The 15,375-nt window shown below is 43.5% G+C and overlaps 1 protein-coding gene across 1 annotated transcript in view; it reads left to right on the plus strand.

The window, feature by feature from the left end:
• LOC138296986 (stimulated by retinoic acid gene 6 protein-like) overlaps nt 1-15,375 on the plus strand; it is a 499,158-nt gene that overhangs the window by 372,866 nt on the left and 110,917 nt on the right. Inside the window, exons 16-17 of the mRNA XM_069236505.1 lie at nt 5,144-5,307; nt 10,179-10,325. Of these exons, the coding sequence (XP_069092606.1) occupies nt 5,144-5,307; nt 10,179-10,325 (311 nt within the window). The remainder of the gene's footprint in view (nt 1-5,143; nt 5,308-10,178; nt 10,326-15,375) is intronic.

Here is a 15,375-nt window from a genome sequence, read left to right on the forward strand (position 1 = left end):
ATTGATTTGTTGTGTCATGGAGAGGGAGGGGTCCAGGATGATGCCGAGATTGCGTGCGTGGTTTGCGGGGGTGGGTGCGGGGCCTAGGGCGATGGGCCACCAGGAGTTGTCCCATATGGTTTTGTTGGGGCCGAAGATGATGATCTCGGTTTTGTTGGAGTTAAGCTTGAGGTGGTTAGTTGTCATCCAGTTGGCGGTGTCGAGGAGAGCAGCGTGTAGGTTGGTTTTGGCGGTGGTGGGGTTGCGGGTGAAGGAGAGGATGAGTTGGGTGTCATCTGCGTAGGAGAGGATAGTGATTCCGTGTGGTCGGAGGATGTTGGCTAGGGGGATCATGTAAATGTTGAAGAGTGTGGGGCTGAGGGAGGACCCTTGGGGGACTCCGCAGATGATCTTCGTAGCGGTGGAGTGGAAAGGTGGAAGGCGGACTCTCTGGGTCCGGTCAGTGAGGAAGGAGGTGAGCCAGTCTAAGGCTTTGTGGCGAATTCCTATGTTGTGGAGGCGTGTGCGGAGTGTGTGGTGGCACACAGTGTCAAAGGCTGCGGAGAGGAAATACATGGGGCAAATGCGTTTTGGGACCCCCCTTTTTCTTGGCTCCTGTTTGACGAATCACCCTGAAACTTAGAACACAGCTGAACTGACTAAAGTATGTGCTTTGAAAATTTGAAAGAGCTTTGCCAAGCGGCGCTAAAGCTGTTAGCAAAAGAAAAATCACTCTTCCTATGGACACTAGGTCATAACTATAACTACCTACTGGCGACCGTCAGTAACTAATATATATAAAAAGAGAGAGAGAGAGATCCGTTTTCTTTAATAGATAAACCCCCACCCCATGAAACAGCACATTTATATAAAAAATTGGGCCCCACATGTAAAGGGCCGACCCCCTGAAAATGTCATCTTAATTTTTTTTTTTTATTTAATTATCCCCTGGTGGGGCAATTGCACCCCCCATGGGAAGAAAACAGCTGTATTTTTAAATATAAATGCCTCTGGGGGGGGCAGCCCTTTACCCCGAGGGCCGACCCCCCAAAGAGATCTCTCTGGTGGTCTAATGGGTTTCCTGGCAGTGGACTATGGCACACCCGCAATTCATTGCCAGGAAAAACATTTCAGAGAGGCCTCATTGTAAAGGGGAGACTCTCCCCTTTCAAATGAGACCTCTCTGAAACATGGGCACACCTTTTTGGGCCTTTTTGTCCCCACCAGTGTAGAGTGAGCGCTTGCCTGTTGCTTTCTCCGGCTCTGATGGGGAAAATTGTGACGTCAGTGCACCTCGTGGCGTGCTGATATCACAGAAGTGCGGAAGGGGAAAGCGATTCCGTGTTTCATCCAGCATTTTCTGTTTTTTTAAAGGAATCCTCTGGTGCTGGTGTCAACTAGTGGCCACAGGCGCACCTAAAAGGGGCAGGGGCACTGCCAAGTATGTTTTTTATGTTCTGGAGGGCTGCAGGTAGTGCAATAGCCCCTAGCAACATTAAAAAAATACAGTAAGTCTCCTGCGTAATTGAATTTCTGACCCCAGGAGAGCGTACCAAATTTTTTAAAAACACTCTGAGCTGCTGCAATGTGGTCTTCAACTGGAGTGCAGGGCCCTTAGTGGTTTGTTCTGTGGCTGCACTTTGTGGCCTGAAAAATGTTTAAAAGACCCAATGACATTTTAATATTCTGTTCAAAATGGCTTTATTGAAAATATTTTATGACAATCACTTTTATTAAATATTGTTATGTATGAACTCATAAACTATAGATTTGATTAAGGTTATTGGTGACTATTTGACAAAGTCAGGAGGTCTACTTTATATATGTTGATGTGCTGACCCCTTGATAAAGCCAGTAGGCACACGTGTTATATTATGGTGTTCTGATCCTTTGCAGTCAGTAGGTCTGCCTCACTTAAGTTGACCCTCATTTATTTGTTTATCATATAATAACCAATGTGCATCCAACCCTATGTTTTTCACAGCCTACGTCTGTGCACAGCAGGGTGGCAGGTTGTACATGGGAGGGGATTAGACTCCCCCAGGTGTTTGGCGCAGGTCTGGCTTATGGCCATAGTCAGGCAGTTGGTTGGGCGCCCAACCCCTACATTGACCTTGGCAATGGACATCATACTTTAAAAACACGGAAAAAAACAAATATTAAAGTGACATTACAGTTAGGAATTGAAATGATATCTTACTTTATATTGAAGAAAAACATTAGAAATTCACTAAAAAAAACAAAGGTTAAAGGGACATTTTAGTTGGATGAAAATGTCAGTTAAAACATACCAAAACCTCTGAAATTCACTGGTTATAGTTATTTCAGCTAACTATAACTCATGCCCTCAAGTAATTATATCTCGTCATATACTGCTAATTTCCCTCATGTATTACATCACTCATGACATGTTTTGTGTCATCAATTATAAAATCACTGCAACATCTGAAATTATATCGTTAATAAAAACACTGTTCATGGTGAGGGCTTCCTGATTCACATTATGCAATTCTGCCACTAGATGGATATCTGTTTTGCCCTCTCATTTTACATCAAATTTGAAAACATTTTACTGTTTTTTATGAGGTGCTGGTTCAGTACACTCTGTTAAATAAACACACCATAATGTTAAATCAAGTTGACCCAAGAGGCCTTGCTGGAAAAAATAGAAAATTAAGTTAAGGGTGAGTGAGGTGCCCTTTTTATGTATTGATATCACTGCCACCCTTAACTGTCAAAGGGACTGATTTTAGGAGAAGCTGAACACAACAGAGAAAGCAATTACACCTATTAGCAAAATTAAGGCCCATATTTATACTTTTTTAGCGCTGCATTTGCACCACTTTTTGACGCAAAAACTGCACAAACTTTCAAAATACAATTGTATTTTGCAAGTTTGCCCCGCTTTTGCGTCAAAAAATGCCGCAAATGCGGCGCTAAAAAAGTATAAATATGGGCCCAAAAGTCCCGATCATTGAACAGATTTACATGTCCTCATGAACACAAGTGCAAAGCACAGCCCAGTTTCGTTTTTTCATTACCATTTGCGGCGAGGGCGGTAGTTCAGACTGGTCGATATCCAAGACACTGTAGAGTGCTGTGTGAAAATATTCATCAACGCAGGGACTGTATGAAAAATCAAAAGAATAATGTCCTTGCTGCCCTTTTACAACACTCCATAGGTCTTTCCTCACAGTCCATCTGGTTAACCCTTCCTCTGCTCTCCAGTAGTGGGAGTTGAAGTGGTAGACAGAAGCTACATGTAGGCTCTGCTCTTTTTGGCTAGGGGTTCGAAGAAGACCTCAAACTGAAACAGAGCGTGGCGTCTCGTTCAGGCTAGGCTCAAGCCTTCAGTGGCTCATCCACCTCTAATGGTGAGTAGGAATTTAGAGAAGCAGGTAATAGATCATGAGGCAGTGCCACCAGCACTTCCTCATTGTCTTCCTATTGTGGTTAGACAGAGAGCCAGCAAACAAGAGCACCAGGTACTAGGCATCTCACAGCCCCAAACATGCTTCTGTGTCCACAATTCAGGATGTCATTGCTATTACAAGTCACCTCTAATATTTTTAGCCAGTGATCTTCCTTCATTGGTCTGCAGTAGTGTCATTCATGTTTTGCGTCTGCCAGCCACAACATACTGCATGAGGCAGTGGGTCAGCCCAAGCACAGTGTTGTCACCCACACAGAAAGCAATGAGTTTCCCTGCCAGGGTCTGGTGGGCTCTTGTGCTTGTGACTGAAAAATGCAACCACCTTTGGTATTTTTAGTGGTTTTGTAATAAAGGTGTACTAAAAATGATAACAAAAACACAGAGAAGGCCAAAAGGCTTGATCAAATGCCAGGCCTCTTGGCTTTGCCAGTGTTTCTTCTTATTACAAGCCATTTAGATGACAGAATGTGCTAGTATAAACTGCATGTATTAATGAAACTATTGCCTGATACACCTTTGTATATTAAATACAACAATAACAAATTCACGTGATTTCTTCTTATGTGAAAACTAATATGCTGATCACCATGAATATTTGAACAATAAATATAAATGTTTCAAACATACCAAGTAGACGGGCTCGGATCTTGATAAAGCTGACGCATTCCAAGGAAACAGAGGGGCATATTTATGAGCCCCTTGTGCCACCATAGCGTCCCTTTATGTGATGGTCTGGCAGCACAAACTACAAAATGATATCTATGAGGCCATGCAAAGCCACTTTGCATGGCTTTAAGTGGCCTTATAGGTATGGAGGAAGGCAAGGAAGCACAAATTGCTGCATTGTCTTACTATGCACTCAGGAAGCGTTCCAGGGGCAGCGCAGTGGGTGTTCCTAGGCAACACCTTTGCATTTTGACTCTTCCCCAGATTTACAAAACCATGTTTACCTGCGGATGCCCCAAAACCTTACGCCTCCTGAGGTAAGGCGTAACAAGGAGAAATAACTTTATTTCTTCTTGTTTTTTCCACTTTCCATGTATTCTGCATTTTACAGCTCACATAGAAAGAGGAAAACGTCTCTCAGGATTGTTTTTGTGCTTGAACGTGCCATTTGTATTGGTACTATGCTGCAAAATGACACCAGGACAGTGGGAAAGGACAGGAATGCAATGTATTTTGTAAATACTGTGCATTCCTGCCCTTTCACTTTGGCGTAGGGCAGCACAACAGGTCCGCTGCGCTGCCCTACGCCAAATCACCATAAGTGAGGGCCAAACTTTTTACCAGAAGGCACTCATGACCTGGGAGTTAAGGGATAACCATGACTGTGGGTATCTAGTTTAACAAATGTTTTTCGTATATACTGTATGTTAAAATCACCTAAAATTAAACTTAATAAATCATTCCAGAAAAAAAGAAAACTATTCCCACTTTTTTTGGAAGATTATGAAATAACACTCGTTGTACAATTCAAATACCAGTGTTTAAAACTAACCACCTCCAGAACTGGGCTAAATGATAAAGGTGCAAATGCTGTTGCCTGTCTTTTGGAAGGATGACCTAATAATCAGCAACTCAGGTCAATCCATGCGGGTAGTAATAGTTAATCCATGACAAATGGCAAATGTGCTAATGACAAGTTCCATATCAACTGAGACTCTCTTAAGGGAATGGATTTTGTGTTACCTGGGAAGTCTGACTTAAACTGTCTCATGTTTTGTTTTACAGGAAGACATTCCATAACTTCAGTTATTTTTTCTTCTTCTACAATGTCATCCTGGGCCTAAGCGCGTGCCTGTTCAGGCTGTTTTGCAGCTTTTTCTTGGGCACCTGGCTCATCGCTCGAATTGACAGGACAATTCTGCAAAAGGGTTATGAAGGTGTAGATCTTGGTAAGTGTGAGCTCCAGAGCCATTGAACACTTTTTGGTGCAACTACTGCTTCTAAAGGCCTCATTATCAGGCACAGGAATTACTGGCAGGGTACTGGTGTGGAGGCCCTGTAACATGGTTATGCTGCCTCCTTGGCATTGAGGGTGTCCTTACGGCTCTTGGATGAAGGTTAAAACTAACATGTCTGCTAACAAAAAGAGAGAAATGGAGGCTTCCTTCACCACGTTGCCTCACAGAATTTTGGACAGAGGCAGATGAAGAACAAAAGATTGCAGATATCCTGGAAGGCGACAGAAACTGAGTAGGGTGGAAAAACATCCAAGGAACCACAACCAGGGACCAGCAGGACCTGCAACAAGACAGGGATAACATGATTAAACTAAGTAGCAAAGCACTGATTTAAATCCAAAAAGATATGATAAATAAAGGGGCTGGGATTTGTCCTAACACCCAGGGATGACTACTTTAAATTGAGGATTGAGGTAGCAGAGTTTCTGAGGAAGGTCAGACTCCAAAATTTCTTTCCCGCAATAGATATTGAAACTGAGGACAGGGTGGTAGTAAGAAACTCAGGTCTCCATGGATGATCCACCTTCACTCCAGCACTGCCTCAATTACCTCCAGAGGTAGAGGCATTCGAACGAGCAGTAAACTTAAGTATAGATGCATTAAGGCTTTCCAAAATTTTACAAGAGCAGAAAGTGAAGCACTAGAGGAACTACAGAAAGATACCTTCATTGTTAATAAACCAGCAGATAAAGGAGGAGGGGTTGTGATTCTAGCACAGGAAATGTACCATGCTGAACGCATAAGACTACTTGAAGATACGAGATTCTAAAAACAATTAAATAGGGATCCCACACCAGACATAATGGATGAAATCCCCTTTATGGTAAACAGGGCTCTGGGTAATGGTTAGGTCACAGAAAAAGAAGCAGAATTTCTAGTACAAAAAGAACCGCCATACTTTACTTCTACATACTTCTCCAAATTCATAAGAATAAACACTCACCCCCTGGCCGACCAATAGCATCAGCAATAGCCTCTGCGCTGGAACATTTGTCACAATTTTGTGACTTTTTCTAAAAACGTTTGGTAAGCATAATGCTCTTGTACTTGAAAGACACAAAAGACATATTGAATATGTTGAGAGATATCGAGTTCAATCCAGCACTGGAAGTACTGGTGATCCTAGATGTAAAGTCATTATACTCAAACCTCCCACAAGAATCTACCCCATTAGTAATTGAAAACCTATTGAAACCAAGGGCAGGAATCAGATGACCCCTACTCACTTTGAGTTAGATTGTGCTCATAAGAAATTAACATTGAATGTGTTTGAATACGAGGGTGAGTTTTTTTTGCAAACACATGGCACTTTGATGGGAAGCATGTGTTCCCAGTCTGGCATGCCTGTACAGTCATAGTTTTGAAATACAGTTTATCTACAGTGAGGAGAATCCATTTTGGAATCAGAGTATATAATGGAAACGATACATAGATGACATCATTGTGATCTGGAGAGGTTCGAAGGAAGAGGCTGGTGAATTTAGCCTGTGGTCAACAGCTTATGCTCATTCCTCAAATTCACAAAATACACAAGTCAATCAGAAATATCCTTCATGGACCTAAGATCTACCCAGATGAAGGAACTCTGAAAACAGAGGTTTTCTACAAACCAACAGATAGGAATAGTCTACTCCATTATGAGAGTTTCCAACCTCATTCTCCGATAGAAGGTCTTGCTATAGGACAATTATTGAGATTGGCACATAATTGTACTGACAAAGAAAGTTTGCAAATTCATGCTGAGAAACTGAGTAAGAAACTAGGAGGAAAAACATTACTATAAAAAGATCATCAAAAGAGCAAGGAAGAGGGCAGGGAATGACAATAGGGAGGTGCTGCTAATGATGTATGAGAAGCCTCTGATAACAAGACCAATTTGTGTAATAAGGTTTGGCCCCCGTTTGAACAAGATATCAAATTTTATCAGAAAACATTGGAGCATTCTGACTTTGAGCATACTAAGAATAGATAAACCTATGTTCTCCTTTAGGAAGTGTCAAAACCTAACAGGACAGACTGGTACACATATGCCCTCACAAAGAAATACTGGTGAACAACCGACCCACTCCTTGGAATAGGTCGATTCCTAAGAGTGACCAATCATGTGGCAACCTGCAGGGCATGCCAGTTCACTAAGAAATGTAAATGCACGTGTGAATACCCGCCCCACTTGGAGGTGGGGTGTCAGTGCATCGGAGAACCGCACCCAAATAGAGATAAAACTTCTTCCTCCACAGCAGACAAGGATGCACATCGAATCACACCACCATCTGCGGATGACGCGAGTGGTCACCTGGTCGCACGCACCCAGAAGGAGAACAGGCCACTCACAAATATGGCAGCCACCAGGCATATGTATCAGAGCTCCTTCGAGGTACACTAACCTTCTGCAAACCCTTTTGACTGCTATCCGTGTCCCAGCATAACGCTGACCATGTGAACCAACTTCACTTGTGACAAAGGGGGTGATTCTCACCCTGGCGGGCGGCGGAGGCCGCCCGCCAGAGTTCCCCCCTCCAAAATACCGCTCCGCGGTCGCAAGACCACTGAGGGTATTTTGGGTTTTGCACTGGGCTGGCGGGCGACCGCCAAAAGGCCGCCCGCCAGCCCAGTGCAAAACGGCCTTCCCACTAGGACGCCGGCTCAGAATTGAGCCGGCGGAGTGGGAAGGTGCGACGGGTGCAGTGGCACCCGTCGCGTATTTCAGTGTCTGCAGAGCAGACACTGAAATACAAAGTGGGGCCCCCAGGGGCCCCGCGGCACCCCCTACCGCCATCCTGTTCCTGGCGGGAGACCCGCCAGGAACAGGATGGCGGTAGGGGGTGTCAGAGCGCCATGGAGGATTCACAAGGGCAGCGGAAAACCGTCGGGAGACCGCCGGTTTTCCGCATCTGACCGCGGCCGAACCGCCGCGGTCGGAATGCCCTGCGGGGCACCGCCGGCCTGTCGGCGGTGCTCCCGCCGACCCTGGCCGCCGGGGTCAGAATGACCCCCAAAGTGTCACAGATCAATAAGTAAACAAAATAGGGTTTTTAAAAATTCTAAATGAATATGGAGTAATGAGGCTACTGTTTCGGTATCCAAAACACACCACTGTCAGAAGGAATCTGACAGCCAAAGAAGGCAATGATGTGAAGGTACACTAACCCACAGTTCGGCTGAGAACAAGGGTCGGATATGTGGACTATGGGTATATCTGCTTGATGAAGTAGGTAGCTGGGGCCGATTTAGTCTCTGGAGCTACCGTCTTACAGAGCTGGTAAAAGAATGAATGGGCGCATTTCCTTCCTTTTCACAGTTTTGGTTTCCTCTATGGAAAGGAATGTCAGAACTGAACCAAGGTTGCCATTTTGAGATATGGCAGGTTACTTCTCACATGACCTATTTAACTCAGTACCTCACACAAATTGTTAACCATTTTACAGTGTGTGACAGCCCAAATAGGATAAGGGAATATTGCACCCACAAAGTGCTGCATGTATGCTTCACATGTATCTTTGAATACTTTGTTTTGCATGGTGTATGCTTGCCTTTGCAGCGTCACGACCATCACGTGTGCCACTAGTGAATGTTTTGTGTCTTTTACCACTACTATTGGAACAGAGTTTCATATATGAATGTTTATGTAACTATGTAGTTTTTTATCTTAGGTGCTGATATATGCACATACAAAAGAGAAGGTAGGACCTTGTCTTTGATTTTTTAACATACCACAAGTTAGGGATCCTTCGAGAGCCATTAAGAATGCCCAAGACCAGATCATGGCTAATTATAGGCAGAAACTTGTTGACAAACCAGAAGGATGCGAGGGACATTGTACCAAATTTCATCTATTAACGGTATCTTATAGTATTTTATTTCTACTTAAGGCACCATCTAATAAAGGTTATCCTTTTGGTATATTGTGAGGTATTTTTAGATGAAAACTGGATCCCTGAAATGTCATCCATATTATTATATCTTAAGAACTCCCTTCACTATTGTGAGGTTGAATCTGCCTTGGTAGTACTATTTTACCAGGGTGGGATGAGGTGGCTGATGATGAAGCATGCTACATTATGTGGGTGAGGCCTCCTCATCCAATATCTTAAGATTCTGAGATGGAGTAATCATTACCTAGGATAGTCACAATCGAGTACAGAAAGAGTAGTAAAGGACCCCACTCTTTCACAATAAACCTTGCAGTGTATTTTGTGGTTGTGTAAAATGTACATGTCTCATCAGGAAGTTGACTTTCTTTATATGCAAACCAACACATCGGTCTGTAAGCAGGACCACTGGAATTATGTGATTGTGCGGCCACAGAGATTTTCACCTAATTATAGATTTGCCTCATTTGCAACGTAATTCATCATCTGTCACACAATCTTTAGATTTTAACAAAACAATTAATTTCTAGCTCAAACAGATAGAAATTAACTAAAAAAGCAGGGACACGTGTTGCCTCACGGGGGAAGGCCCTTTGCAAAGCTTTCTGTTGATTATTAATATATCTCGGTGTTAAACTGGGACTAATGAGGTTCACCAATGCCCATACAGTGTTACCAAGTTTAAAACCTATGAAATAATGAAGAAATACTGTTACAAAATGTGCAGCATTTTGCTGCATAATTTGCCTTTTCTTGTCACAATGTACTCAACCCTGCCACATAATTCTCCTCCTCTCCCCCACCTCATAATTCCAGAGTCCCAGTCTATAAGGTACTGCCTTCAACAGAAAGACTTAAAGTAGCAAGAGCCTACCTAGTCTCCATCTCCCATAACATTGAGGTCTAATACGTTATTTTCTCTTTATTTTACAGGATACAAGACGTGGATCGGTATGATATTTGTGGACCATTACCACACGAACCCTGTCCTGCTTAGCTTTTGCCACATTATGCTGACGAGAAGGAACGCAAACGCCTTGTACTCAGCTCCTAAATGTAAATTCTTCCGAACGTTAGCAGGTATGTTGATCTTGTTACAAGTATGCCACTTGAAAAATAGACATTCTTATTTAAAGGATATATAACTAATATTACATTATGTAGCTCCTTAAAAACAACACAGTCTACTTCTGTCAAATCTGTACAAACCCGGGTTGGCAAATAGAAATAAAAGGGACATTTTAAAAATGTCAGAAATGTGTAGAATCTGTAGGAATTTCTCTACAATAGGAATCTCCCTCTTTAAGATCCCAGTGCTTGCACTATAGATCAAACCACATCACAACACCCATGCAGGAATGGAGCATAGCTGACTTACAACTTTCTGCCACATCTCATGAATTAAAATTAAGGACCTGATTACGAATTTAGGTGTTATTTATCGCACCTCATAAAGAATAATACCACGGGGTACGTTATGTATTGGTGCGATGAATTACACCTCTTACGAGTTAACGGGGAATAACATTCAGGTTTTGGTGTTTAACAATCTGCATTATATGGCAAACACCATATGCTTCCATCCCTTAACTTTTGGCAGGTTTGACCTGCTGAACTTTAAAGAAGGTTGAGGTACTTAAGGGTTGTGTTAAATATCTAACCACTCTGCATAAACAGTGGGGGGGTTAAGCACAGGCCAGAATACATGACCATCAGTGACGTAGCTTCAAGGGCATCCCAGATAATTTCTCTGTCGGTTAGGAGGCAGCACAGTCAGTTCTGTTGCCAGTAAGCATGTGTTTATTTTATTGAGATTCTTGGGCTTAGGAGGAGGGAGTACTTGACAGCACAGGCAGGGCCCTGAGCTCAAGGCACACATCGCGCTAGAGCAATCAGCCTATGTCCGCCTGTCACTCACTCCACTGAGCTGCTGGTGCTGGAGTGACCCCTCAGTGCCCTAGCTATTACGCATTCCTTTGGCATTAGGTCCCTGTGCTCGAACAGCATTGTGTAACATAGGTGACATATGCTGTCTCTGCTTGCCAGTGATTTAATTTACAATGGGACTTCTTCTCAGTGTGTTCCTGGAGTTCACTGCTCCCTTGTAAGAAGGCAGGTGGAGCAGGCAGGTGGGGGAGACTGACGCTCTTCAGGTGCATATTTTTAACATTTCTGTTTACCACAGGCAGCATGTTCGCCTGCCATGCTTATATACTTGACTTGTTCAGAAATTCTGATGCATGAGTTTCATGTATGTATGCCCTGTGCTTCGAAGCGGCTGTCAGTTACCAGTAGCACTGCATCAAAGTCAGGAATAAAAACTGAATTCTTACATGATTTTGGGGATATGCTGTATTTGAAGTTTAAAACTTGCACATGTTTTTTTGGGAGACCAACAACTGGGCATGGGACTGGGTTGGCTTTTAGGCCCATATTTATACTTTTTGATGCAAAACTGCGCAAATGCAGTTTTGCGTCAAAAAATATAGCGCCAGCTTGTGTGATTCCAGGGTGCCAGCCAGGCATCAAGTATAGGGATTCCCGCAACCCGGTGCAAAGGGTGGGCTAACGTCAATAAAAATTATGTTAGCTGGGTGGGGGAGGCAGTATGGGAGAAGGGGGTTTTGCACCAAAAAATGACGTTAGACTGGTTAGAGGCAAAAAAAATGCCTATAGCCAGCCTAGCGTAATTTCCTGACGCAAAACCATCCATACCACATAACTCCTATCTTATACAAGACAAGAGTCATGCCCACCACCCCAATGGCCAGCACAGGGGACAAGGGTCCCCTGGACATGGCCATTGCACCCAGAGCCATTTCAGGGCCCCCAATGGCACTTAAAAAAAAAGAACTTACCTCTACTTAACTTACTTACCTGGGATGGGTCCCCCCCATCCTGTCGTGTCCCTCTGGTGTGGGTGTTCCTGGTGCTTGAGGCGGGCACCTGTGGTTCCTTCCATGGTGTTTGACCATGGAAATGGGTTCACGGGTCCCATAACGCCTGCCCTGACGTAAGTGTTAAATAAGCAGGCTTAGCACCATTGTTTAGGGCTGCCTCCTTCCCGTTCACCAATTTTGCACGGGAGGATAAATAAGGTGCTAGAGTTGTTTCCCAACCTTTTTACTTTCCAGGACTCCCACTGAATCACTGCTGGAAGCCGGGGACCCCCAAGAAATTTGTACGATTTAAATTTCAAACATTAAAACAGTAATTTGCAAAAAATACACAAATAAGTACACGCCAAACAAATACTCAAGTTAGTAAAGATATAATTATTTTATATTGGAAAAAAATGCAAAAAATGAAAAACTTCAATGGGAAGGTTGGTGCTGCATCTAACTTTTCAATGTTTGGTTTTATTTAGGAGAGCTGAATCCTCAAGTCACATTCTACATTTCCCAAGCAATTTTTGGTTTTTATTTTTTAGATACATAAACTTTTTAATTTAATGTGTGGTGGGCTAAGGAAGTAAAACCATAAAGTCCTCTCATCTCTCCATAGCCTCTCTGTCACATGTATTTAATTTGATTTATAGCACCTCTCATACCAGTGTAGGGTGTCAAAACACTTTACAGAGGACTACAAGGTGTAGGATTCACCTCATCCATACTGTTTTCTAACAGTGCTTGGTCTGGAGAAACACAAACTCAGGATTCAGAACATAGCACAGTGGCTAGCCTTGACTTTAATGATAGCGTACTCCTATGCAAGCAAACCTTTTTTTAGCAGTAATGAAAGAATTGGAAAAAAATATAATTTTCTAATTTGTTCCATGTAGTTCTTTGTTGGCAGTTCATAACTCACTGTGCAGATTATGATTGTGATATATGAACTGCACAATAACAAAAGAATCTGTGACAAAAGCGGTAACCCACTGTCTCTGCACATAAACGGGCATATTTATACTCTTTTTGCACCGAGTGTGCTTCAAAATCTTTGACGCACATTCGGTGCAAACCATGCACCCACCATATTTAAACTTTGACACCCGAGCTTGCAGACGTCAATGCATCATTTTTTGGATGCGGGAAACTGCCTTGCGTTAATGAGATGCAAGGTAGGCGTTCCCGCCCCAAAAATAACTTTAAGGCCTATGTGCCTTATTTATACTCCTGCATCATTTTGACGCACAGGAGGGGACGGACCTTAAAAAATGGCGCACAGCCTGATGTGTGCAGTTTGTTAACACCTGGGTGAGGGCAGGCGTTAAGGGACCTGTGGGCTCACTTCCACGGTCTCTGACCATGGAAGGAGTCCAGAGGTGCCCTTCCCTGCCCCCAGGGACACCCCCTGCCACCCTCGCCCACCCCTGGAGGACACCCATGGATAGGGAGACCCATCCCAGGTAAGTACAGGTAAGTTGAGGTAAGTATTTTTTTTTTTATTGGCATAGGGGGGCCTAATTTGGGCCCCCCTACATGCCACTGTGCCCAATGAACACCCCCAGGGGACATAAGTCCCCTGGGGATGGCCATTGGGCAAGGGGGCATGACTCCTGTCTTTGCTAAAACAGGAGTCATTTCAATGGGGGTTGTGCGTCAAAAAATGGTGCGTGTCCGGTTTGAGGCATGATTTTTGCCTCAAACCTGACTTGCACCATTTTTTGACGCACAACCCCCTGTTTTCCCCTACGCCGGCGCTGCCTGGTTTGAGTATTTTTTTTTTACTCTGACCAGTCCGCAGCGCCGGCTAACGGAATTCCTTAAATAAGGCACCTGCATGGCGCGTAGGAATGGCGTTAGCCGGCGGTAACATTTTTGACACAAACCAGCCCCGACACTGGTTTGCGTCAAAAAGTATAAATATGGGCCAAAATGTGTTTCTTTGCATGATACACGTTCTTTGCATCTGGCATATTAACCATCTGCACTACCTCCAATGAGTCAAATCTAACACCAAACAAACTCCAATCTCTCCAGCAGGTACATTAATCACCAGAGTTATCTTGACACTTTTATTTGTCCGAAAGCTTACACTGAACTTTGCAGTGCTTTTAAAGCTGCCACACAAATGAATTGCGGATCCCCTGGGGGTCCGTGGACAACAGGTTGGGAAACGCTGCGCTAGAGACTTAGAGTCATTTTGGGGACGGAAACACCCACCTTGCATCTCATTGCATCTCATTGACGCAAGGTGGTTTCATGCATCCAAAAAATGACGTTAAATCCTATATTTTGGTGCTAGACGTGTCTAGCGTCAAAATAGAAATATGGAGTTAAGTTTGTGCTGAATTATCATAAAAAAATGTACGCTATTTCAGCGCAACTGAGTATGAATATGGGCCTTAGTGCGGTGAGCACATGGCACTGATTTGGGTGTGCTGAGGTTGAGGGCACTGTTTGTTTTAGAAAATACCTTGGCTTAAATGCCTCTGCTACGGCAGAGTTCCCTGTGTGTTCCAGCAGGATTCAGACAACAAAAAAAAATGTCAAGATAACACTGGTGATTAAATGTAATGTTCCTGCAGGAGAGAGATCGGAGTTTTGTCTAGTGGTAGTTTTGACTGTAGCACAGAGGATTAATGTACCTTCTGCAAAGAATGTGCACAATGCAGATGAGCTCACAGAACTGTATTTATATGGATAGCTCAGTAGGTTTCTGTTTTTGTCACAGACATCCTTTTATTACGTGTTGTTCATAACTTACAATAATGAATAACATGGTGGTAGTCAGGGCGACTAGCTTCATAATTTTTTTACGCTAGTCCGGCGTTTTGCAGGACTAGCGTCAAAAATGTTGATGCTAATCCTGCAAAGCACCCAGAGGCCCATTGAACGCAATGGGAGCCTCTTCATAACGCCTGCACTTAGCAGGTGTTAAAAAATGGCAATAAAAATGGTGCATAGGAATCTTATAGATTCCTTTGTGCCATTTTTACGCCCCCCTCCCTACCGGCGGAACGCCCCCCTTGCATACATTATGCCTGGTGTAGGCATATTGTGGCACAAGGGTTTACAAAGTGGCACAATGCAAGCATTGCACCACTTTGTAAATATGGTGCAGCGTTTTTGGCCTTCCAGCGCCACATTTTTGTAAAAAAATGATAGTAATGTGGTGTTGAAATGGCACTAGGCCACCATAAATCTGGGCCTCAGTGTTTATCTCACAGTCATTAAAACTGAGCTTC

The sequence above is a fragment of the Pleurodeles waltl genome, chromosome 1_2, assembly GCF_031143425.1.
Source record: "Pleurodeles waltl isolate 20211129_DDA chromosome 1_2, aPleWal1.hap1.20221129, whole genome shotgun sequence".
NCBI lineage: Eukaryota > Metazoa > Chordata > Amphibia > Caudata > Salamandridae > Pleurodeles > Pleurodeles waltl.